Below are 22,166 nucleotides of genomic sequence, written 5' to 3'. Positions count from 1 at the left end.
GACCTAAAGGCTAGGAATATTTTATTACTAATACGACATCTTCAGTTACAATATTTTATTTTTCTGTTTCAGTCCAATCTGTTTCAGAGCTACAACTCCCATTTTGAAGGACTACTTTTTTCATATGCTTCAGTTTACCATCTTCATTTGGCCACAAAGAGTTGATCTTCTATATTGGTGAAGAAAACTTATGCTTCAAGTGATGTAAATTACAGAAGACGAATGTGATGAACTGAAACACATGTAAAGCACAAAAAACAGCAATGTAGTCCTTGAAAGTGAAGTTGTAGTTTGCAACTGCATTGAGCTAAAACAATAAAATTAAATACTATGACTGAAGGATGACATATTACTAACAAAAAAGTTCCTGACATGTAAATTATAATCATGGACTGTCTTTGACGAAATGTCTGTTGCTAATGGAAATGTTAGTTTGAACACCACAATGCTTTACTTGGCATGGTCCTGTTGGATGCTGGATGCCCTTGCATTCTTCTAATCTGAGATCTGGCCCACCTAGCCACCTAAAAGAAAACCTTTATTTACAAGGATTACATGGCATTGAGTAATTTGACTTTTTAGATCCAGAAAGAATTGTTGGAGAAAAAAATAACTTCAGATAGCACAAAAAATAACAGCAACTATCAGGCATCAAAACTCCAGACTTGTAAATCTTGCAAACTAGTAGTTTAAACATCCACTCCCATTGCAACATTCTAGTCTGTTGTTATTGTCAATATACATTGGTCACAGCAAAGATTTTCATAAATAACAAAGGAAAAGTTCTGCAAACTTTTCTTTTATTGGCATTTATTCATAATGATAAGCACATCAGTGAATGATTGTCTGAAACCTAATACATCAAAAATGGTCATAATTTACTGCCAAGTAGTTTTATACAAAATTTGGCTGGAAATATCGCATAAGCTTTTATCAAGCCTTAACAAAATACAAATCACTGATTGGCATGTGGCATTCATTGTCCAAAAATACATATGTGAATTATGTGTCGAACAGTAGTGCATAACGTCTGGAAACTCACAACTTAACTGCTCTCAGCTTATCCTTCAGCTACTACAACAGTTCAGCTACCGATGCTCCATGGTTCTCTATGTTGTCTAATCCAGATTGTATTTATACCAATACTTCAAAAAAATTTTCGGTAGTCATATTTCCAACAATTAATGATAATCTATTTTTTGGGGGACTGTTCAATAAAGACTGATTTTTTTTACAACACACATTTACTCATTCTCATAATTTTGATGATCTTTCTCATTTAGTCTCCTTTGGATGCAGTGCACCTGTCCCAACATGTCTCCACTCCATTAAGACATGCTGCAAACTGTTTTTGAAAGTTCCTTCAGGATCATCTCCAGTGCCTTCACCACTACTTCTTATTATAGAAAATGCCTCCCACAAAGCTGTTTCTTTGAGTCGGGAAATAGAAAAAAAAACCACACGGGCTAAATCCTGACTATAGGGAGGGTGAGGAAAGCACATCATAATGATTTTTTCAATATATTCAGTAACAACATTTGCAGTGTTCAGCCATACAGTATGATAGTGCAGCATCCAGCTTGTTTGACAGATATTTGGGCTTTTGCACCTGATGTGGACTTACATAGTTTCGGAATGTGTTCATAAGGTTATTTGTCAATCCTCTTTCACAATGACAGCAGTGGTGTTGGGTTTTTTCCCCCTGAGTGCAGGAAGTGGAGCACTGGGTCCACTTAACATTGAAATTGCTTCTGTCCTCTCCAATTTAAGGCAACTTGGAGCTGTGCTGTAGGGAAGAAAAGACTCCCCATAGCCCTCATGTAACAATTGCATAGGCTTCAGCTGAAGATTATGTAGAGACAAAAGCAGACTTTGAAAGCTGCAAATTGTTCATCATGTGTCACCTCCTTTATTGCGGTAGGTGATAATGAAAATGTCTCAGCTTGCCCGCCGCATCCAGGTGGGAACCATGATAGCAAACAGTGAAACTAGTATGGTGTGTTCATTACACATTAAGCTAACAGAATCCATACCGTATTATAAATGCAAAAATAACTCTGTCTGTCAGCGCTTTCACACCTAAGCTGCTAAACCGATTTTGATGTATATTGGTATGGAGATAGCTTGACCATTGAGGAATAACTTATGCTACTTTAGAAAGTGTGTAGTACAATATGTTATGGACTTGGAAAATATAACATGAAATATGGAGACATGATTACTCTTTGAAAAAGCTGTTTACTCTTCAATTTTTGAACTGTATTATATTTGTGAAAATGTTCTACGTAATACGATTAAACATTATGAATACAATGCTGTTACAGTCCTCACTTCCATACTGATATCGGTCACAAGCCCACTGTGTTTTAGCCGCTGAGTGTCACACATCTCTTACAGCTTCTGAGATGCTTGAAGATCCCCAACAAAGTCATCATTTAAATGATGTATGATAAACAGAGAGATGTAGTTTCTTTACATGTAGAGTGTGGCATACTTTTATTGAGGCAGCCACATGTAACAGGCAGACACATGAGGGTAGCTGATGTTAGATTAAATTAGATTAGATTTACTTTCATTCCAATTGATCTGTAGTGAGGAGATCCTCCAGGATGTAGAACATGTCAGAAAAACAACAATACATGACAAATATTTACAGCTCAAACAAATAAGCTAATGTACCATTCCACAGGTCCCAAGTGGAATGATCATCATTTTTTAATGAACACTATATGAAAGAGTCATTTTACAAATACTAATCTACTGAATTTAAAATGAAAAAGTTTATTTATTTATTTATAAGGTAATAAACGTGTAGTACATGTGAAATTCATCAATGGAGTAGAAGGAGTTGGCCACCAATAAATCCTTTAGGCTTCTCTTAAACTGATTTTCATTGGTTTTTAAGCTTTTTATGGCTGCTGGCAAGTTATTGAAAATGTGTGTTCCTGAATAATGCACACCTTTTTGTACAACACTAAGTGACTTTAAATCCTTGTGAAGATTATTCTTATTTCTAGTATTGATTCCATGAATTGAGCTGTTGGTTTGAAAAAGTGATATATTTTTAATGACAAATTTCATTATGGAATAAATATATTGGGAAGCAGTAGTTAGTATCCCTAGTTCCTTAAACAGGCTTCTGCAGGATATTCTTGAATTCACACCACATATAACTCTTACTGCACGTTTTTGTGCCCAGAAAACTTTAGCTTGGCTTGATGAATTACCCCAAGAAATAATCCCATATGACATTATAGAATGAAAGTAAGCATAGTATGCCAGCTTTTTCATTTTTATATCCCCTATGTCTGACACAATTTGCATTGCAAATAGAGATTTGTTAAGATGCTTCAGCAGTTCTGTGGTGTGCTCCTCCCAGTTGAATTTATTATCAAGCTGTAATCCCAAGAATTTAACACTGTCCACTTCTTCTATCTGCTTGTCATCGTATGTTAGGCATATACTCGTGGGACACCTCTTACAAGTTCTGAACTGCATGTAGTGTGTTTTTTCAGAGTTTAGCGACAAAGAATCGGCTAGGACCAGTGATTAATGTCCACAAATATTTTATTAGCTGATCTTTCTAAGACTACACTTTATTTGCTATTTATTGCAATGTTTGTATCATTGGCAAACAAAACGAACTTGGCATCTGGTAATGTTACTGATTAAGGGTCATTGATATACACTAGAAAAAGGAAAAATTATTGCACACACAAATATTATAAAATTTGTGCTGCATTGAACTACTGATTATTTATTCTCTCTTTCCTTAGTTTAATGCTATTTAATAATTTTAGAAACTCCACATTTTATTTTAGTGCCATCACCATCACTCATCATAAAAAAAACTACTGATGTACGTAAACAGCTCATGGTCTTGTGGTAACCTTGATATGTCACTGCCAATTTCGTGTCTGACACTGAACCCCCACCACATTACTTGCAGTTGTACGAGGGCAGTTCAATAAGTAATGCAACACATTTTTTTTCTGAAACAGGAGTTGTTTTATTCAGCATTGAAATACACCAGGTTATTCCCCAATCTTTTAGCTACACAACACTATTTTTCAACGTAATCTCCATTCAATGCTACAGCCTTACGCCACCTTGAAATGAGGGCCTGTATGCCTGCACGGTACCATTCCACTGGTCGATGTCAGAGCCAACGTCGTACTGCATCAATAACTTCTTCATCATCCACGTATTGCCTCCCACGGATTGCGTCCTTCATTGGGCCAAACATATGGAAATCCGACGCTGCGAGATCGGGGCTGTAGGGTGCATGAGGAAGAACAGTCCACTGAAGTTTTGTGAGCTCCTCTCGGGTGCGAAGACTTGTGTGAGGTCTTGCGTTGTCATGAAGAAGGAGAAGTTCGTTCAGATTTTTGTGCCTATGAACACGCTGAAGTCGTTTCTTCAATTTCTGAAGAGTAGCACAATACACTTCAGAGTTGATCGTTTGACCATGGGGAAGGACATCGAACAGAATAACCCCTTCAGCGTCCCAGAAGACTGTAACCATGACTTTACCGGCTGAGGGTATGGCTTTAAACTTTTTCTCGGTAGGGGAGTGGGTGTGGCGCCACTCCATTGATTGCCGTTTTGTTTCAGGTTCGAAGTGATGAACCCATGTTTCATCGCCTGTAACAATCTTTGGCAAGAAATTGTCACCCTCAGCCACATGACGAGCAAGCAATTCCGCACAGATGGTTCTCCTTTGCTCTTTATGGTGTTCGGTTAGACGACGAGGGACCCAGCGGGAACAAACCTTTGAATATCCCAACTGGTGAACAATTGTGACAGCACTACCAACAGAGATGTCAAGTTGAGCACTGAGGTGTTTGATGGTGATCCGTCGATCATCTCGAACGAGTGTGTTCACACGCTCCGCCATTGCAGGAGTCACAGCTGTGCACGGCCGGCCCGCACGTGGGAGATCAGACAGTCTTGCTTGACCTTGCGGCGATGATGACACACGCTTTGCCCAACGACTCACCGTGCTTTTGTCCACTGCCAGATCACCGTAGACATTCTGCAAGCGCCTATGAATATCTGAGATGCCCTGGTTTTCCGCCAAAAGAAACTCGATCACTGCCCGTTGTTTGCAACGCACATCCATTACAGACGCCATTTTAACAGCTCCGTACAGCGCTGCCACCTGTCGGAAGTCAATGAAACTGTACGAGACGAAGCGGGAATGTTTGAAAATATTCCACAAGAAATTTCCGGTTTTTTCAACCAAAATTGGCCGAGAAAAAAATTGTGTTGCATTACTTATTGAACTGCCCTCGTATTTCATTAAGGCAAGCATTAACGGGGGAGGAATCCCTCCATCATTCCACAGCTTTTTTATACCAACAAGCGTTTCAGCATCCACCAGCACACTCACTTTACAGTAGTTACCCATTGACAGACTGGAACAATGTGTGGTGAAATGGTCACCATAATTCCTACCATCAGAAGTTAAATTCAAGTGTTTGGATGTAATCTATGCAATGAAACCAACTATAGTGAAGTTGCCCGATATCAATATAATACCAAATCCTTTATGCAGAAAGTGTCAGTTTCAGGACACCCTCACATATAGATTCATATTTTCAGATAGAAATACAATTTGGTCATGGACAAAGAAGAAATCAGCTTTAATTATCAGAATGTGCGCTCCCACGATCAACTTGAATATCATTTTCCAAATGGACTAATTCATGTTCCCAGGAACAAAACATCAGTTGCATGCTTGGTACATGACTCATTTCAGTCACTACTCAATAACCACAGCTACTCCAGACATATTAGACTACCAATCTTATCTGCAACAGTAGTAGTGGGCCATGTGACAAAGAAGCAGCAAAGGAATTCCAAGAGTTTTTAATACTTTCTTGATTTGCATTGACGACTGATGAAGCTCTTGCTATGTGATGGTGTTTACGTGACCAGAAGGAATATCAGAATCTTGAACAATGGACTTTCTTTAATTTTTCTTCTATTTTTTCCATTTTCAACATTGAGAGATTTAATTTACAAAATTAAGATAAATAATGAAAAATAAGAGAAGAAAAGAAGCATGTCAAGAATATAGCTTGAGGGGGAGGGGGGTGGGGGGTGGCATGTTTCACTTGAGGATACATCCACAACTGTTGTTCATCGCCAATGATAAAATCCTCTACAGTTGTAAAAATTATTTATTTCTAAAAAGGAAAGCACAACCATCATCTGTGTTCCATCTTCAGGTGCATCCTCAAAATTATGAATCAGTAATAGCACTTACCCACTTTGTTAACATAAGAAGAACTAAACAGAACCAACAGGAATTCATTGGAAAAAACTCCTATATGTACATTAAAATATGAATCCAAAAATGATGCATAATTGAGGTTAAAATATATTAAAATAATGCATCCCTGGTACATGGCATTAAACAGCATACCCTCTTCGATCCTAGGCCTGCTAGAAAGCCTCTCATAGAGGAGGACCTACATAAAAGGACAAAGGTCCTCAATTAAAAGAGTGGAAACCACTGTTGAATCAAATATGAAACATTAACAGCCTCGTGGCGGGGAGGAGTCGTTCTTTCGTCTCCTTTGCTCTCTCTCATTCACTTTCATCGAACAGTTCACCTACTTTTATATTTCTTCCTTACGACATCCCTTCACCCTGCAGTAGTAGGTACATGCTAGGCAGTGTAAAGCAGCATTGATGAAACCACTACCTAATACCTACCACACAGAGGCCGCATAACTCAAGTTGCAAATCAGTTCCTGAAAGTTCATTTTCACCAATTTCGGGCAGTAGGAGAATGCAGTTTAATTGCAGTAAACATTTGAAAATTCTATTCACATCTTTTTATTCATAAGGAAGCACATGAAATTGCTATCAAGTCTGTATTTAATAATGCAAATGCTCTATCATTCCAAGTTCACTGTTTATCCAACACATTTAACACGTAAAAGCAGCCATAATTACTGCAAATATAACCCAATTAATTTTGTGATCTGACAGTCACTGACCCACCACTATTAGCGAGTTGAATGTTCGGTCATTTCAGTGGTCTTCTGTGTTAGAAGTGCTCGCCAAGTATTCCACAAAGAAAACGGAATATGCCATGCAGAATTGTCTCTACGACCAAAAGATCACATGCGTATAAAACTTCAACTAATTAGTTCCAAAACATCACACTTTCCTCAATATGTTTGTAACTTAAACCGCTTTTGTCACGACTCGTTCTATCTGAAATGATCTCACTAGCTCTTCATTTTACATATTATTTTTACAGAGACATCTAGCATGATGTTGCCCGGAAGCAGGTTAGCAAGTGACCCCCTCGATGCTCCTCTCCCCTCTGTGTATCTATCTATCTGCACGCGGGAACCACTCGATTCTGTTTGGCTATTGACAAATCAGAATGATCCTTCCAAATCATTTTTGTGGCAAAACTTGCCTTAGCCAACCACTGGTCACACAGTCACTTACGTCATTATAATTTCAATTTCTTATATATTGTTTAATAAAATAGAATGAAATGCAAAATATTCTTTAAATTAATATAGAAACTTTTTCTGCTTCAGACTTTTATTCTGACTGCTCTGGTACAGAAGCAAGCACACATCGACATACGTCATCAGTGTCGTTGTTGCAACACAATTTTCCCACGGTTCAATTTTATAAGGTTTTACATAAAATGGCATTAAGTTTTAAGGTATGTCCCGCATACACTCTCTCATTCATTCCCATGCATTCACACAACAAAATAATAAGCAAATAATAATTTTGAATTGTTTTTATACTACGTAACGTAGAGTAATTAAAGTTTTGAAAATAAAATTCCAATTAAGTGATTTTATATACTGCAAGCTTTGTTCTGACTTCAGATGATGATAAAATACATTTGGTTATTGTTCCTAACTGAGTTTTGAAACATAAGTGTCAGTTTTAGGTCATTTAAGTAATTTTCTCAATCTCCATAACTATAATAGAAAAAATCTGAAATTTTGATAGGATCCCTTCCTTAATAACAAAAGATTGCGTACCAAGTTTGAACAAACTCGGATGATAGTTACTATAGATTATTTGCATTCGTAGAGGATATGAATTTGTGTACCGACTGAATGTTACTTGAGACAGTTCTCACGGCTGGTAACATCAGCTGCGCTGTGAGTTAGAGCGAAGAAAAAATGTAGCCATCCTGAAGTCACCGTGCTACACAGCTGCATGCCTTACTGCATCAAATGTTATTTCATAATAGCTTGCTATGTTACACACCACCTAAGAACCTAAAATTAATCCTGAGTGCATTTGAGGTTCTTACAATGGCAACGTTATTACTGAACTCTTTAACTACACAGACACATTTAACTAAGGGGCTTCTAATGAAAATATACAAAAAAAATTTTAAATTAACAAAATGCCAAAAATTACATTACAATTTCCTACACTGTTACATCAAATTTCAAAGGCTTGGACTTGATAGCGAATAACAAAATTAATTTACAACATTTCCTTTTTTCTTCAGAATTAATATCTTTCATACAAATTTCTTCTTTTAATATTAAAAAAAATATTTATCAAACCATTTACATCAATAAATATTCATATTTCCCTTGAAGTTAAATTTTCCTATGAAGAATTATTTTACACATTTCTATATTGTTTTGAACAGAATCAAACATTTTACAAGTCGCTATGTTAGTGTTCATGAAACCTAATAAACTATTTTATTTGCTTTGGTGAGCATCCATTTTATATCTAAACACTTTACAGTCGCTGTTTTAGTGTTCATAAAACCTAATATATTATTTTAATTGCTTTGGGGAGCATCCTTTATTTATATACACTTTACTTTTTGTTGAAACATTTGGCGGATACCAACTTTCTTTTTCACACTTACACTTGGGGAGCTTTAAAGGCACGCCACTGTGATACAGTGTCCAGCCCTCAGTCCTAAATCAGGTTTTTTTCTAGTCTCATATCGGGGTTTTAAATTTTTTGTACCTGCAAAATACAGTATGTCTAAGTCTCCCAACTTTAGGCATATATATTTATCATAGTCCATAATTTTTGTCCTCAAATTCAAAGGCAACCGAGCGAGGTGGCGCAGTGGTTAGACACTGGACTCGCATTCGGAAGGACGACGGTTCAATCCCGCGTCCGGCCATCCTGATTTAGGTTTTCCGTGATTTTTCTAAATCACTCCAGGCAAATGCCGGGATGGTTCCTCTGAAAGGGCACGACTGACTTCCTTCCCCATCCTTCCCTATTCCGATGAGACCGATGACCACGCTGTCTGGTCTCCTTCCCCAAACCAACCAACCAACCAACCATCAAAGGCAAAATTTTACTAGGAACCTTCCAAAATTTTAGTTCATTCATAAATTATTGCTTTTTTTTTTTTTTTCTTCTCACAAAACTTTTTCCCAGGACAACTCCATATTAACTGCAATCCAACATCTTGTATACCATAGTCTCATATAGTATTAATTACTTTCAGTAAAAAAGATGAATTAACCATTATTCAAAAACACTAACAGTACCCAAATTGGCACTACTACTGTACACTTTTTTCAACAAATCATTTTATGCCTTTCTTAGTGATAGATTACTTAAGCAAGTTCTTGCAAAAGCAATAATTATTCTGAAAAATTTACAAACATTTTCTCTATTAATTTTTCCTTTCAGAAAAAATATTTCCTTTACAGTTACTATTTAAATTTCATGACTTTACAGGAAATAAGCTATTATACAAAGAGAGTGTAAAATTATTGAAAATACTGAAAATCACTTATGGCCAACTTCTGACTCTCAAACACACATCATATATGTAATCTATTTACTTATTTCTAATAAGCACATTCCTTATACCTTTACTAAAAACATCTTACAACAACATTTCTACATGTTTCAAAATTTGTTGAAAAATCACTTATTACATAGTCACATTACTTTATTCCTATCATTATTCCTTTTTTTCATTACTTTCATTCCACACCCACATGGGTTAGTTTTTTAGTCATCTACTTCTAAAACTGTCTTTTACTCACTCTCACTACGATAGGGAAGAAGGAAAGGAGATAGCAAGAAGTTCTGAATGATGGAGAGTTAGGTTGACAATACGAAACAAAAAGGACATAATATTGTCAACAACTCGGGATGCCTCGTGTTCGTCAAACACCTGACAACGCAAAGAATGTGCGCCCCCTGAGGCTTGCTGCGCGGGGTTGCCGTGCGGTCTAAGGCGCCTTGCCACGGTTCACGCGGCTGCCCCCGTTGGAGGTTTGAGTCCTCCCTTGGGCATGGGTGTATGTGTGTTGTCCTTAGCATAATTTAGTTTAAGTTAGATTAAGTAGTGTGTAAACCTAGGGACCAATACCATCAGCAGTTTGGACCCATAGAAATTACCACAAATTTCCAATTTCCTGAGGCTTGTTAATTGATACTGTCCCCATCTTCCTTTTCTATGTATCTCTTTAAGTCAATGATGTTTTGCTATCCTAGAAGATTGTGCGATTTGACATATTCTAAGCTATAGGCATTGGCATGAGGTTTGGCCACAATTCTAAAGGGTCTCGCATACTCATCTGTAAACTTTTTGGTTTTAGGCGATAAGTTTCTTAGATTTTTCCTTTGTTTTCACCACCACTAGACACCTACTTGAAAACTTGTCGGACATGCCCTCGCATCGTGCCTTCTTTTTCTCTCCAGAGCCTTTTTTCTAACATTCACCCTTGCTGTCCTCCTTTTCTGTTCCATGGCCATTTCCGTAAGAGTGAGAAATTCTACTAAGCCAAACAATAAGTTATTTGGTCTAGTTCCACACATTAGGTCTATGGTGAAAAATCAGTTGCTTCATGTTTCAGGTGATTAATCCCTTCTTCAAAATAGCTGAGTGCTTCTTGTGACAATATGTTTTACAGTGATGATTTAGTTCTCTCAGTATTCTTTCACACATTTCCCTGGGGAAATAGACTGACATTTTTACATGTTCCATATTCCTTTTGTTCAAACATTCCTTGCCCGCATCTCGTGGTCGTGCAGTAGCGTTCTCGCTTTCCACGCCCGGGTTCCCGGGTTCGATTCCCGGCGGGGTCAGGGATTTTCTCTGCCTCGTGATGGCTGGGTGTTGTGTGCTGTCCTTAGGTTAGTTCGGTTTAAGTAGTTCTAAGTTCTAGGGGACTGATGACCATAGATGTTAAGTCCCATAGTGCTCAGAGCCATTTGAACCATTTGTTTGGTTCATTTTTGAACCAAACATTCTTCAAATCGCTTGGATACAAACTGCAGCCCATTATCTGATAACATGGCTTTCGGTACCCCTATATTTACGAAATAATCTTTCTCTAGTTTACTAACAATCAGTTTGGAGTTTGCCTGTTTTATAGGATAAAACCTCATATACTTCGTAAATCCATCCACCGGTACAAATACGTACTCAAAACCCCCTCTTGAAACTGGTAAAGGACCAAAAACGTCCACAGCTACTAGTTCTAGCCTATTTTGAGGTTATCCAGAATACATTTGTCCCTGTATGATCCTATTATTTGCTTGTACCTTCTGACATCTGTCACCAGGTTTCAGCCTTTTCTGCACTCTACTCCACATGTTATCGAAAATTACTACCTCATTCAATTTTGCAATACAATTTCTGGGTCAATAATGCCCATACTTTCCATGCTCATAATCTGTTAACAAGTCCACATGTTGTTCTGGGAAACAGATACGCCAATTTTCCTCATTATTGCCGGCCGCTGGTGGCCGAGCGGTTCTGGCGCTACTGTCTGGAACCGCGCGACCGCTACGGTCGCAGGTTCGAATCCTGCCTCAGCCATGGATGTGTGTGTTGTCCTTAGGTTAGTTAGGTTTAAGTAGTTCTAAGTTCTAGGGGACTTATGACCTCAGCAGTTGAGTCCCATAGTGCTCGGAGCCATTTTTTTCCTCATTATTTTTTCTTCGCCTAAGTAGAATATCCTGATGTATTTTGTAATATTCCCCTATTTTCCAAAAATCTGGATGAGCTAGCCTTCTTTTTACCAATTTAATTTTGTCATCTTGGTTTTGTTCCCTCCTGAGCTTTTTACAAATGTGTTTAAGCAGTCCTTCTTCCTGTAATTGCATTGGTGCCAGCAAAACATCACTCCATTCCCATTGTCCTAAGGGATCTACTTCTGGCCCATTTTCTTTCACATTTCTAGACAATGCATCGGCTACAATGTTCTCTGAACCCTTTATGTTCTTTATCTCTGTATCAAATTGCTGGAGATACATTGACCACCTCCTCAGTCTGCCTTGTTTACGTTGGCATGTCCACAAATAGGTTAAGTCCCGATGGTCACTGTAATCTATTACTTTATGTCGTAATAGGTAATGTTCAAATTTCTGTAACCCAAATATAATTGCTAAAGCTTCTGGCTCTGAAATACTTTATTTCTTTTCCTCCTGTTGCAATGATTGATTAGCAAATGTGATCGTTTTGTGAACCTGGTTTTCTCCTTCTGTTTCAATTTGGAACAGTTCCACCCCCAAACCATAACCACATGCACTTGACCCAAGACAGAAAGGCTTGGCAAAGTCAGGATGTTTTAGAATCTGATTATTTAACAGCACCTCTTTAAGTTCTTCAAAAGCCCTCTGACACGCATTTGTCCATCTAAGTGGTACATTTTGCTTTATCAGTTGCCTCAGACAAGGTGCATTGAACAATTGTCCCGGCACAAATTTTCGATAGAATCCAAAAAGGCCAAACATGCCTTTTAATTCCTTTTGGGTAGTAAGTGCTAAATAATCCCTAATGGCTTTAATTGTTCCAAGTTCAGGCATAATTCCATTTCCACTAACCATATGCTTCAGGAATTTTATTTCTTTCTTCATAAACTCCGTTTTGTCTGATTTGAGTTTCATTCCACCCTTTTTGATGGCATCTAATACCTTATCCAGCAACACACAGTGCTCTTCCCAAGTGGGAGTTGAAATCAACACATTGTCCAAATAAACGGTAATGCTTCTTAACAACCAGTCACCTAGCACCTGGGACATTGCCCTAACAAATGCACAAACGTTAACGTTTAACCCAAAGGGCACAACCTTATACTGATAGCACTTTCCCTCAAACAGGAAAGCTGTGTATTTTGTAAACTCTTTCGCTAAGGATAGGTTCCAGTAACCACAAGTTACATCCATTGACATGAAAAATTTTCAGGCCTATCACTCTCTGGCAATATTATTTTGTTCAAAGCTCTAGTGTCCAAAACAAGCTTAATTGAACCATCCTTTTTAGGTACCACAACTAATGGGTTGTTATACACACTGATTCCCTTTTCTCAGTGCCCCATTCAAGCATTTTCTGAATCACATCTCTCACTGCTTCTTTATGTACTACAGCAACAGCGAATGGCTTTCGGAAGAATCGTGCATCTTCTTTTACAGTTAAATAACATTCATAATCCCAAACTAATCCCGGCTGGTCCAAAAACACTTCGTGATGTTTGTTCAGAATTTGTTTTAAATCATTCTTTTGTGTTTCAGTCAAATTTGATAGTCCCTGTATTTTTTCGTCAATTCTCATCCTGATATTTTCTACCTCAGACAGATCTACTTCAGTCCTTTAACCATATTCATTATACCCCTGAATATACTCTTTCATTCTGCAATACCGTATAAGAATGTCATTTTGCTCATTGGATACACATTGTCTTTTTCCAGAGAAAGGAATAACTATTGTTCTTCCAAGTACTACAATGACCGCTTCATTATTTCCAAAATCTACTTTTCCTTGGTACCTTTGTAAGAAATCTGCACCCACCAGCATTTAAACACTTAATCCATTTATTATTAAAAAGTTCTGTTCCAATTCTATCTCACCAATCCCGACCGGTAGCATAATTTCATGTTTAACTACTTTTTTGCTTTTCCCTGTGGCTAGCATAATATTTATGCCACTTACTGGCATTATAACCACCTCGTTACTAGCAGGGAGAACGTTTACAAAACACTGTGACACTGCACATACATCAGAACCACTATCCAATGAACAAGGAACCTTTTCATTAAAAATTGTCTCTTCAATTATAGGTTGTCCTGTAGTTTTTCTCTGAATTCAGAATCAGGGTCTTCTGACAAATCCTGAACCACATCACATCTATTGAAACCTACACCTCCTGTGGAAATTATGCACATGCTCACTGGACTTTCTTCTTCTTCTTTAATTGTGGCAGCTTTCATTAGTCTGTCCGCTATTGATAAATCAAAACACTTCTTTAAATACTCCCCTTCTTTAATAATACCACCAGATTCTGCAACCCTTCCCATGGTGTTGTCAGAATTTACAAAATTACTCCCTGCTTCTTCCTCTTCCATTTCTTCATCCTCGCTATCTGAAACTACCCCATTTAATCTATACTAAACTTCCTCAGCCCTATTATACTCTTCCTCTGGTACTAACAATACCGTTTGTGCTAATTCCACAGTTTACGGTAAGCCCCTCATCTGCTTTGCAGTGCACATTTACCTATACATCCTGTTGACAATACGAAACAAAAAGGAAATTGTTCCTCATTAACCTGGTTTCTTGAATCAGTGTTTTGATCTTTTCCCTCACAAAATTGGACTACATTTCCCTGAAAAACACAATTTCTTACAGTGTCCCTCTCCTCTGCAATATTTATCTCTACCACATCACCCCACAAGATGTTCCGCTGGTATTTTTTGTACAAAAGGTTTTGCTAGCGGGTTTAAATTATGATGCTTCAGTCTGCAAATGCTAGTGCCATTAGTTTTCCTGCTCTTCTATGCAGCCATTGCCCTTGACATTCCTTTCGACTGGTGGTCTGCACCACTCTGCCCTGTCAGCTGATTGCTGGTGTGTGTATTGAATGTTTCTGTCTCTGTCATTATATCTGTTTCCAACAGGACCCCCCTCGCCCTTGATACCTGCTTCTGTAATTATTAGATCTGTACTCCTATTCTGTTTACATTTACTTAGGCCTTGTTTTCACTCTGCCTAACGGGAGGCCTATAATCCCTTCTTGCTCTCTCCTCCTCTTTCAAATTATTTTCTACTCCCTCTAGATAATGAATAAATCTGTCAATATCATCCCTAGGTGCCAATATTATTTTTTCACCAGTATAAGGGCAACTTATTCCCTGTTCCCATAATAACCTGTTCTGTTTCCACTTTTGAGTTCAAATACAATAAAGTCATTACCCATTTTCGCAAAAATCTTTTAATATTTCTTTCTTTGGATCATATTTTTCCCCTTACCAAAATTTGTTCAAAATTTCCATCTGCTTTCTCTTGCCCCAATATTCCTCGAAAAAGGCCTGCTTAAACTCCTCTAATTTGTCATATTTATCTGATGCCCAATTTGCCCAAATTCTAGCTTTCCCCATCAAATTTGATGTAATGAAATGAATTTTCTGTTTATCGCTTCAAGATTTGGGCAAGACGTCCTCAAAATCACTCCAAAATTCATTCGGATGTACATTTTCACTCGGATGAAACCGTAAAAATTGCCAATGAGTCACATACGCAATTTCGGATGATTCTACTACACTATTAGATATTACACTACCACTACTGTTATTAACACTATGCTCTACTCTGTTTAGTCTACCTTCATGGTTACACAGTCGTCCATCTACATCTGTTCCAAACTGATTGATGTTAGTTTACAGGTTAGTAATTTTAGTAATCACTTGCACTCCAAATTTTGCACACACATCTTTTCCTTGCTTATTTTTTTTCCATTACAATGTGACTATCCTCACATTGTTTTTCCACATTATTGACTTGTTCCTGGATTTTATGTAACTCTGAATTTACTTGTTCTTTTACCTGATTGTTGTCGCCAGCATTTCAAAATATTTGCTAACATTTCTGAAACACTATCCTTCTACTCAACAAGAACAACACTGTGTTACAGCTAGCGATATGAGTGTGAGGTGAACACACCACTAAATCTTGGCAGAACTCATAGTACTGCCACGGTCAATCATTTGCTGGTGAGAGAAGTGTGGCATGGCGGTAAGATGAGGCCTGCACTGTAGTGTGGCGAGGTATGCGGGTGCGCAAGTACCAGCTCTGCCTAGCATGTGTGTGTGAGTTCCATACTCTCCCATGAGTCTTCAAATTCTTGGAGCTGGGATACCAGATTTTCATGTTTTGCCAACACCAGTGTTGCAAGAGACCTTCTATTGTGTGTCGCTTAGTTCTCACGTCTGCTTGGCACAAATAGTCTATGTCATGATACTATTGTTGGGATTACTGTATGCATCAATAAAGAGTAATACCAATGCCCAAGTATGCAAACTACAGCAATGTAACACTTGAACATGTCTTCACTGATTATTCTGTACTCATATTTTTGTGAAAGATTTTTTTATTTTCTTTTCTTTTTTTTTTTTTTTTAATTTTTTTTTTTTTTTTTTTTTACCTCGAGGGGTTTGAGTTCAGAGTCCTCAGAAATCAAAGTACTTCAGAGTTTATATCCTATTTTCCAGCCTATGTGATCAAAACAATACAATATGGGGAAAAAAGCCTAGTTCCACTACCGAACACTGCATCTTATTTCTTTGGGTAGTGTTTCTCGTGTTTCATTTCAAATTGACTGATGAAGTAATTTCAGGTCTACTTTCTATTTCTTAAATGAACAATTTCAACTTCAATTACATGAGACATTTCAGCATAATTGTAGACTGGCATTCAGTTTTGATTTCAGTAAGTGCTGAGAACAAGATGGCAATAGGCCATCTCATTTCATGTTAGTGGCTCTACGTGAATGAAATGGAAGTAACTCCTTCCACTTCTGTCAATTCTTTTGTGTGGGATTGAGAATTATCCTCCAGTTAAATTGTACTGGAAATGACAAAGAAGATTGCTTTTTAATATGGCACTATGTAAAGGGTATGTTTTTCAAATGAATATGTTCTTCATATTAAATAAACACAAGACATGTTTAAAAAAAGTTTATTATAACATGAAATCCTATACTTTAATTGCTTTTCCACCTAACTTCCACCACTATTAAGTCACTTACCATAATGAACAACTAGCTTCTTAATTCCAGTCTCATAAAAATCTGCCACCTGATTTGCCACCTGGGACTGAATAGCCTATTTGACACTATTATTGTTGTCATGTGATCGAAGCTCTAAATGCTCGTTCATGTATAGAAATACGGTGGTAACCTCTGGGCACTAGCCAGGGCAATACAGAAGTTAGTCAAGCTATTCACAGCCATATTACGCCATAAGATTTTTATAGTAATTCCTCTATCTTTTCAAGTTATGGAAGTTACCTTTCTTTTGGTAGACAAATGTGTATTTGCATAATTATTCATAAGCTTTTAGAATTTTTTATTGTTTAAATATCTTCCTTGTGATTTTTAAGAGTCTGGCAGTCTCATGCTACACAACTATAATAAAAATGAAACTATACAACGAAACAATTTAATTTCCTACACTGCGACAGTATATAGAGCTTTCCTTCCATCTACTGCATCTTTATCTTGAAGTGTCGTCTTCCATGATATAGCAGTCTGTTTAGATTACAATCGCCATTACTGTGAAATTCTGGACTGTTGCTTCTAAATTCACTGTTCGGACAAACCTTGTGGTTTTTTCAACTTTTATTGTATTGTGGTTTGTTGTATTGTGGTTTTTCTTAAATGTGGATTTCTTCAATTCTGTAGCTTCTCCTGTACAGGAAGCTGTAAACCTTTTGTATATCTTCAATATTATGAGAAGGAAAGTTGCTACTCACCATATAGCGGAGATGCTGAGTCACAGATAGGCACAACAAAAAGATTTTCAGACTTAAATCTTTCGACCAATGGCCTTTGTTAAAACACACACACACACACGCACACACACACACGCAAATGCAACTCACACACACAATCTCAGCCTCAGGCAACTGTGGTTTCAGTGAGTTGCGTTTGTGTGTGTGTGTGTGTGTGTGTGTGTGTGTGTGTGTGTATTGTTGACACAGGCCATTGGCCGAAAGCTTTAAGTGTGAAAACCTTTTTGTTGTGCCTATCTGCGACTCAGCACCTCCACTATATGGTGAGCAGCAACTTTCCTTCTCATAATATTGTTACATCCCATCCTGGATTTTCCATTGTTTGATTTTATATATCTTCAAACAATGAAAAATCCAGGATGGAATGTAACACTAATACGAAAAGGAAAGTTACCACAGCATATAGCATAGATGCTGAGTTGCAGATAGGCACAACAAAAAGACAGACACACACACACACACACACACACACACACACACACACACAAAACTGCAGTCTGAGGCAACTTTTGCAGTAATTTGATTTAATTATCAAGTGATTTTGGATTTAGCAATTGATTTAGTCTCGGCATAGTTCGTGCCAGCAGCCGCGGTTATACGATTGATACAAGTGAATATTATTGGTTAAAACAGTTGTTTATATTTTTAGGGTTAAAATATAGATTTGTAAGGTGAAATGTTAAAATTTATTTATAGCTCTTTTTATGAATCTGTGAAATTTAAATAATAAACTAGGATTAGATACCCTATTATTTTAAATGTTAATTATATTTACCAGGGTACTATTAGTTAAGGTCTTTAAACCCAAAAAATTTGGTGGTATCTCATTCCATTCAGAGGAACCTACCCCGTGATTGATAATACACTATTTACTCTACTTGATTTATTTGTTTGTATATCTCCGTTTTCAGAGAATCTTTTTAGAGTTATAATTCTCAAGATTTATAATTATAAAATATTTCAGGTCAAGGTGCAGCTTATAGTTAAGAGGAGGTGGGTTACAATAGATTTTTGTTTATAACGGATTTGATGGTGAAATACTGTTAATGAAGGTGGATTTCATAATATTTTTATGTATCTTCAATTTTCCACCAATGATAGAAAGCCCTTCATCTGAATATGATTATATTGATCCTACAGTTACAATAAGTTAATACTGCATATGCAATTTGTGGACATTCCGTATCACCCAATTATAAGGCGAGGTCTTTTCCTCGATTTGTCATTCAAAAAATACGGGGTCATCTTATATTCACAGATTATGCAATTGCTGTTGAGGTAAACATTTTTACATTGTTTGGTAAAGAGATTGTCATACATTTACAGCTGAAGCCTTGGCTATTGAGGTTTCATACAAATTTATTTTGAACAGTCAAAAAGGATAGGGCAAAGCAAACAATGCTTGCATTCAGATAGGCTTACGATTTCCGAATATGCCGAAGTGCTCGATACAGTCAACCTTGCTCAACTAGTCATGTGAAATTTGACTCGTGGCACTAGCACAAAGGAGACATGAGAAACTATGTACTAGCGACTACAACAATTTAATGGTGTGCTTAAAAACTGACAATATTGTAAAACACGGGAGGAAATGTCATTAAATTCTATCAACTTACAGACTTTTCTTGTATTTGAACTGTTTTTTAATAAACGTTCTCATATGTATGGGTACCATATACATACATCTAAGCTGGTTTTTAAGTAAAGGTAACATTCAAAGGTGAAAATCTTCTCATTTATAAACCATTACTTGAGTCTGTACCCAAGTCAATATTTTATTTGTCTGTGAGAAACTATAATGATTTGCCACTCGGGTTGCAAATGAGAAATTTGGTTGATGTTCATGTGTTAGAATACCGTGGAAAAACATTGCCAGCTTTTAATCTGCTATGGAGCAAGCGACAATATTCAGATGAAATAAGAAAGAAAATTATTCCAGGATTAAATGTCTAAAAAATGAAATAAATTGCATTAAACTGACTGCAATTGTTATCGCAAAAATAAGTTACAACGGAAAGACCCATTTCTGAGATAGTATCATCAGACATAACTAAACGTCAGGTTGAGGAATGGGACTGAATCACGATTTCGATCTTTTGTTTATGAATTAGTTGCTGCTGTTACATGTGAGCTGCTCCCTAGGAGATACTGATGTCCAAGTTTTACTGCTGCTCACGAACAGCACTACAGAATTTTGGATGGGACACAGGAAACAAGCACGGCTGTGAGCGAGCGGAAATTACTTCATGTTGCCACCCATAGGAAAGTACATTGTGTACTTTGGCTTTTTATGAACATCTACCATGTTTAAACTGCAATTTGCCTGAATCTACTTGCATTTGAAATCGAACTGACTTTAAAATTGAACAAGTACTCAACAATAACATACATTTCTGCAGGATGTGCGAAAAGTGTAGATTGGGGCCAGTGATGTACTTATATGCTTGGTGCAGCAATATTGTTGACACTCACCAGGAAGTATGACGGGACCGATTGGGGGTGTGCCAGCTGCTGGTTCTACACAGCCAATGAGAGAGTGGCAGGTAGACAATATTTTTGGAAGTATTTGTAACATTCTCATGTCAGTATAGAAGCCGAAATTCGCCATGTTTTCAGGAAGGGGGGGGGGGGGGGGGGGGGGAAGGCTGTGTTCTCAGGTCTCATCGGAATCACCTTCCAGAAATCACAACATATTTGGATGAAACAGCCAAATATTTGTGACAATAAAAGATACAAGATTCACAGCTGTTCTGGTGGGATTATGACAATTTTGAAAAATATTGATACCACAGACAACAGTTTAAGTAAACAAAAAAGCCAGTGAAGAGATAGAAACTGTTTACACTAACTTTCTTGTTTATTTTATTTCTCCTTGTAGTATCATAATGTAGACAATCAATAAATGGCATAAGTATAGAGTAGGTGTACGTTAACTGATGAGGCAGAGAAAGTTTTTAACTTTGATCAGTCAGAATACGTTAAAAATAAATGTTCTCAAGGATCCTCTTTAAAAAGGGTGGGGATAGGTCGTCTTATATTCAGGGTCATCTTATGTTTGGGTAAATATGGTACATTAATCTGTCATTCTATTGAATCTGTATGATATGCACTAATTACAGCTTTGAACCATCTAACTGCTAAGCTTCCATGACACCATTCTAATTGTCATGGTAGGCACTATTCCGTGGCACGCCTCGCTTCTCCGAGCCAGTATGTTGCATTGTGGAATAACTGCTCAACCAGTGTATGTGGCTCCCAAACAGTTAACTATCCTAAACAAAATAACTTATAAAAAATACTTTCACTCTGATGATCATCGTTCATCAGTTAGGTAGATGTTCGCTAACACAGTGCTGTACCAAAGCCACAGCCACAAGCTGTCAATAATGTTATTTCATTTCATAGTAATTTGCAAATGAAAGAAGTTGTTTTCAGTTTGGATCATATTTTATTGGCTTCTATACCTGTAACCTGAAATTCTCAAATGTAACTTTCCAGGTACTGAAGTATCTGTGTACACCACCTGAACCACATAGAGGTGTTGAGTTTTTCACTGAATGCACAAGTTGTAACAAGCAGATACGAGGTCCTGGCTGCTCATTGTGCAAGAGACTAAGTTTTCAATGTGTGATTTGCCGCATCTCAGTGCGAGGTAAGTTTTTCAATTTATTGTATCTTACACTTTTGAAATATTTGTTGTTACTCTGAGCTGGAGACCTTGCACTGTTTAGTCAGAAAATTCAGTTCTGGTGTGAAACTAAATAACGAACTTTTATTAGTTCACCGAACAAAAGTAACATGGTTAGACTTAAAACAAAAAATAATGCAAAAGAGCAGATATATAAAACTGTCCATTGCAACAACACCAAAGATGAATGTTCTAGCAGAGGCATTGATACTAAATGAAATTTCCATCACTCCCACCAGAAACGATGCCTCTCAGCATTTCAGCTTCGTAGTCCAAATCCTTGGATTAGTTGATAATGTCTGGTTCTTGGCAGTGGCTTCATCATCATGTGTGCAAACATTCCTCTCATTGAAATGTGCACCATCGTGATTTCTCCTGAATCAGTTTTTTCTTTGATGAAATGATGTCTGATGTCAATGTGTTTAGCGCGACCTTTGTATCCTCTTGCCCTTGACAGATCAATTGCACCTTTGTTGTCACAAAACAATTTAATCAAGTCTTCATTTGGGAAAGGGAATATTTCTCTCTGCAACCATTGCAGCCAAAGGCTTCCTGACATACAGAAGCTAATGCCACATATTCTGCTTCTGTTTTCAAGAGAGCTACCATTGGTTGTTTTCTGCTGTTCCGTGAAACTGCTGCACCTTGTGACATAAACAAGAAACCAGTGGTTGATTTGTATCTGCAGTG

General features: G+C 37.3%; 1 protein-coding gene across 4 annotated transcripts in view; it reads left to right on the top strand.

Moving 5' to 3' along the window:
• LOC124615487 (GATOR complex protein WDR59) overlaps nt 1–22,166 on the top strand; it is a 272,429-nt gene that overhangs the window by 232,647 nt on the left and 17,616 nt on the right. For 3 of the 4 annotated variants that reach the window (XM_047143428.1, XM_047143427.1, XM_047143424.1), the window contains one exon: nt 21,287–21,440. In XM_047143428.1, coding sequence (XP_046999384.1) covers nt 21,287–21,440 — 154 coding nt within the window. Of the gene's footprint in view, nt 1–21,286; nt 21,441–22,166 lie in introns of those variants that run through there. The other variant, XM_047143429.1, reaches the window with a different exon arrangement.

The sequence above is a fragment of the Schistocerca americana genome, chromosome 5, assembly GCF_021461395.2.
Source record: "Schistocerca americana isolate TAMUIC-IGC-003095 chromosome 5, iqSchAmer2.1, whole genome shotgun sequence".
Taxonomy (NCBI): domain Eukaryota; kingdom Metazoa; phylum Arthropoda; class Insecta; order Orthoptera; family Acrididae; genus Schistocerca; species Schistocerca americana.
The sequence above is the reverse complement of the archived record's forward strand: the minus strand, read 5'-3'. Positions and strand labels throughout refer to the sequence as shown.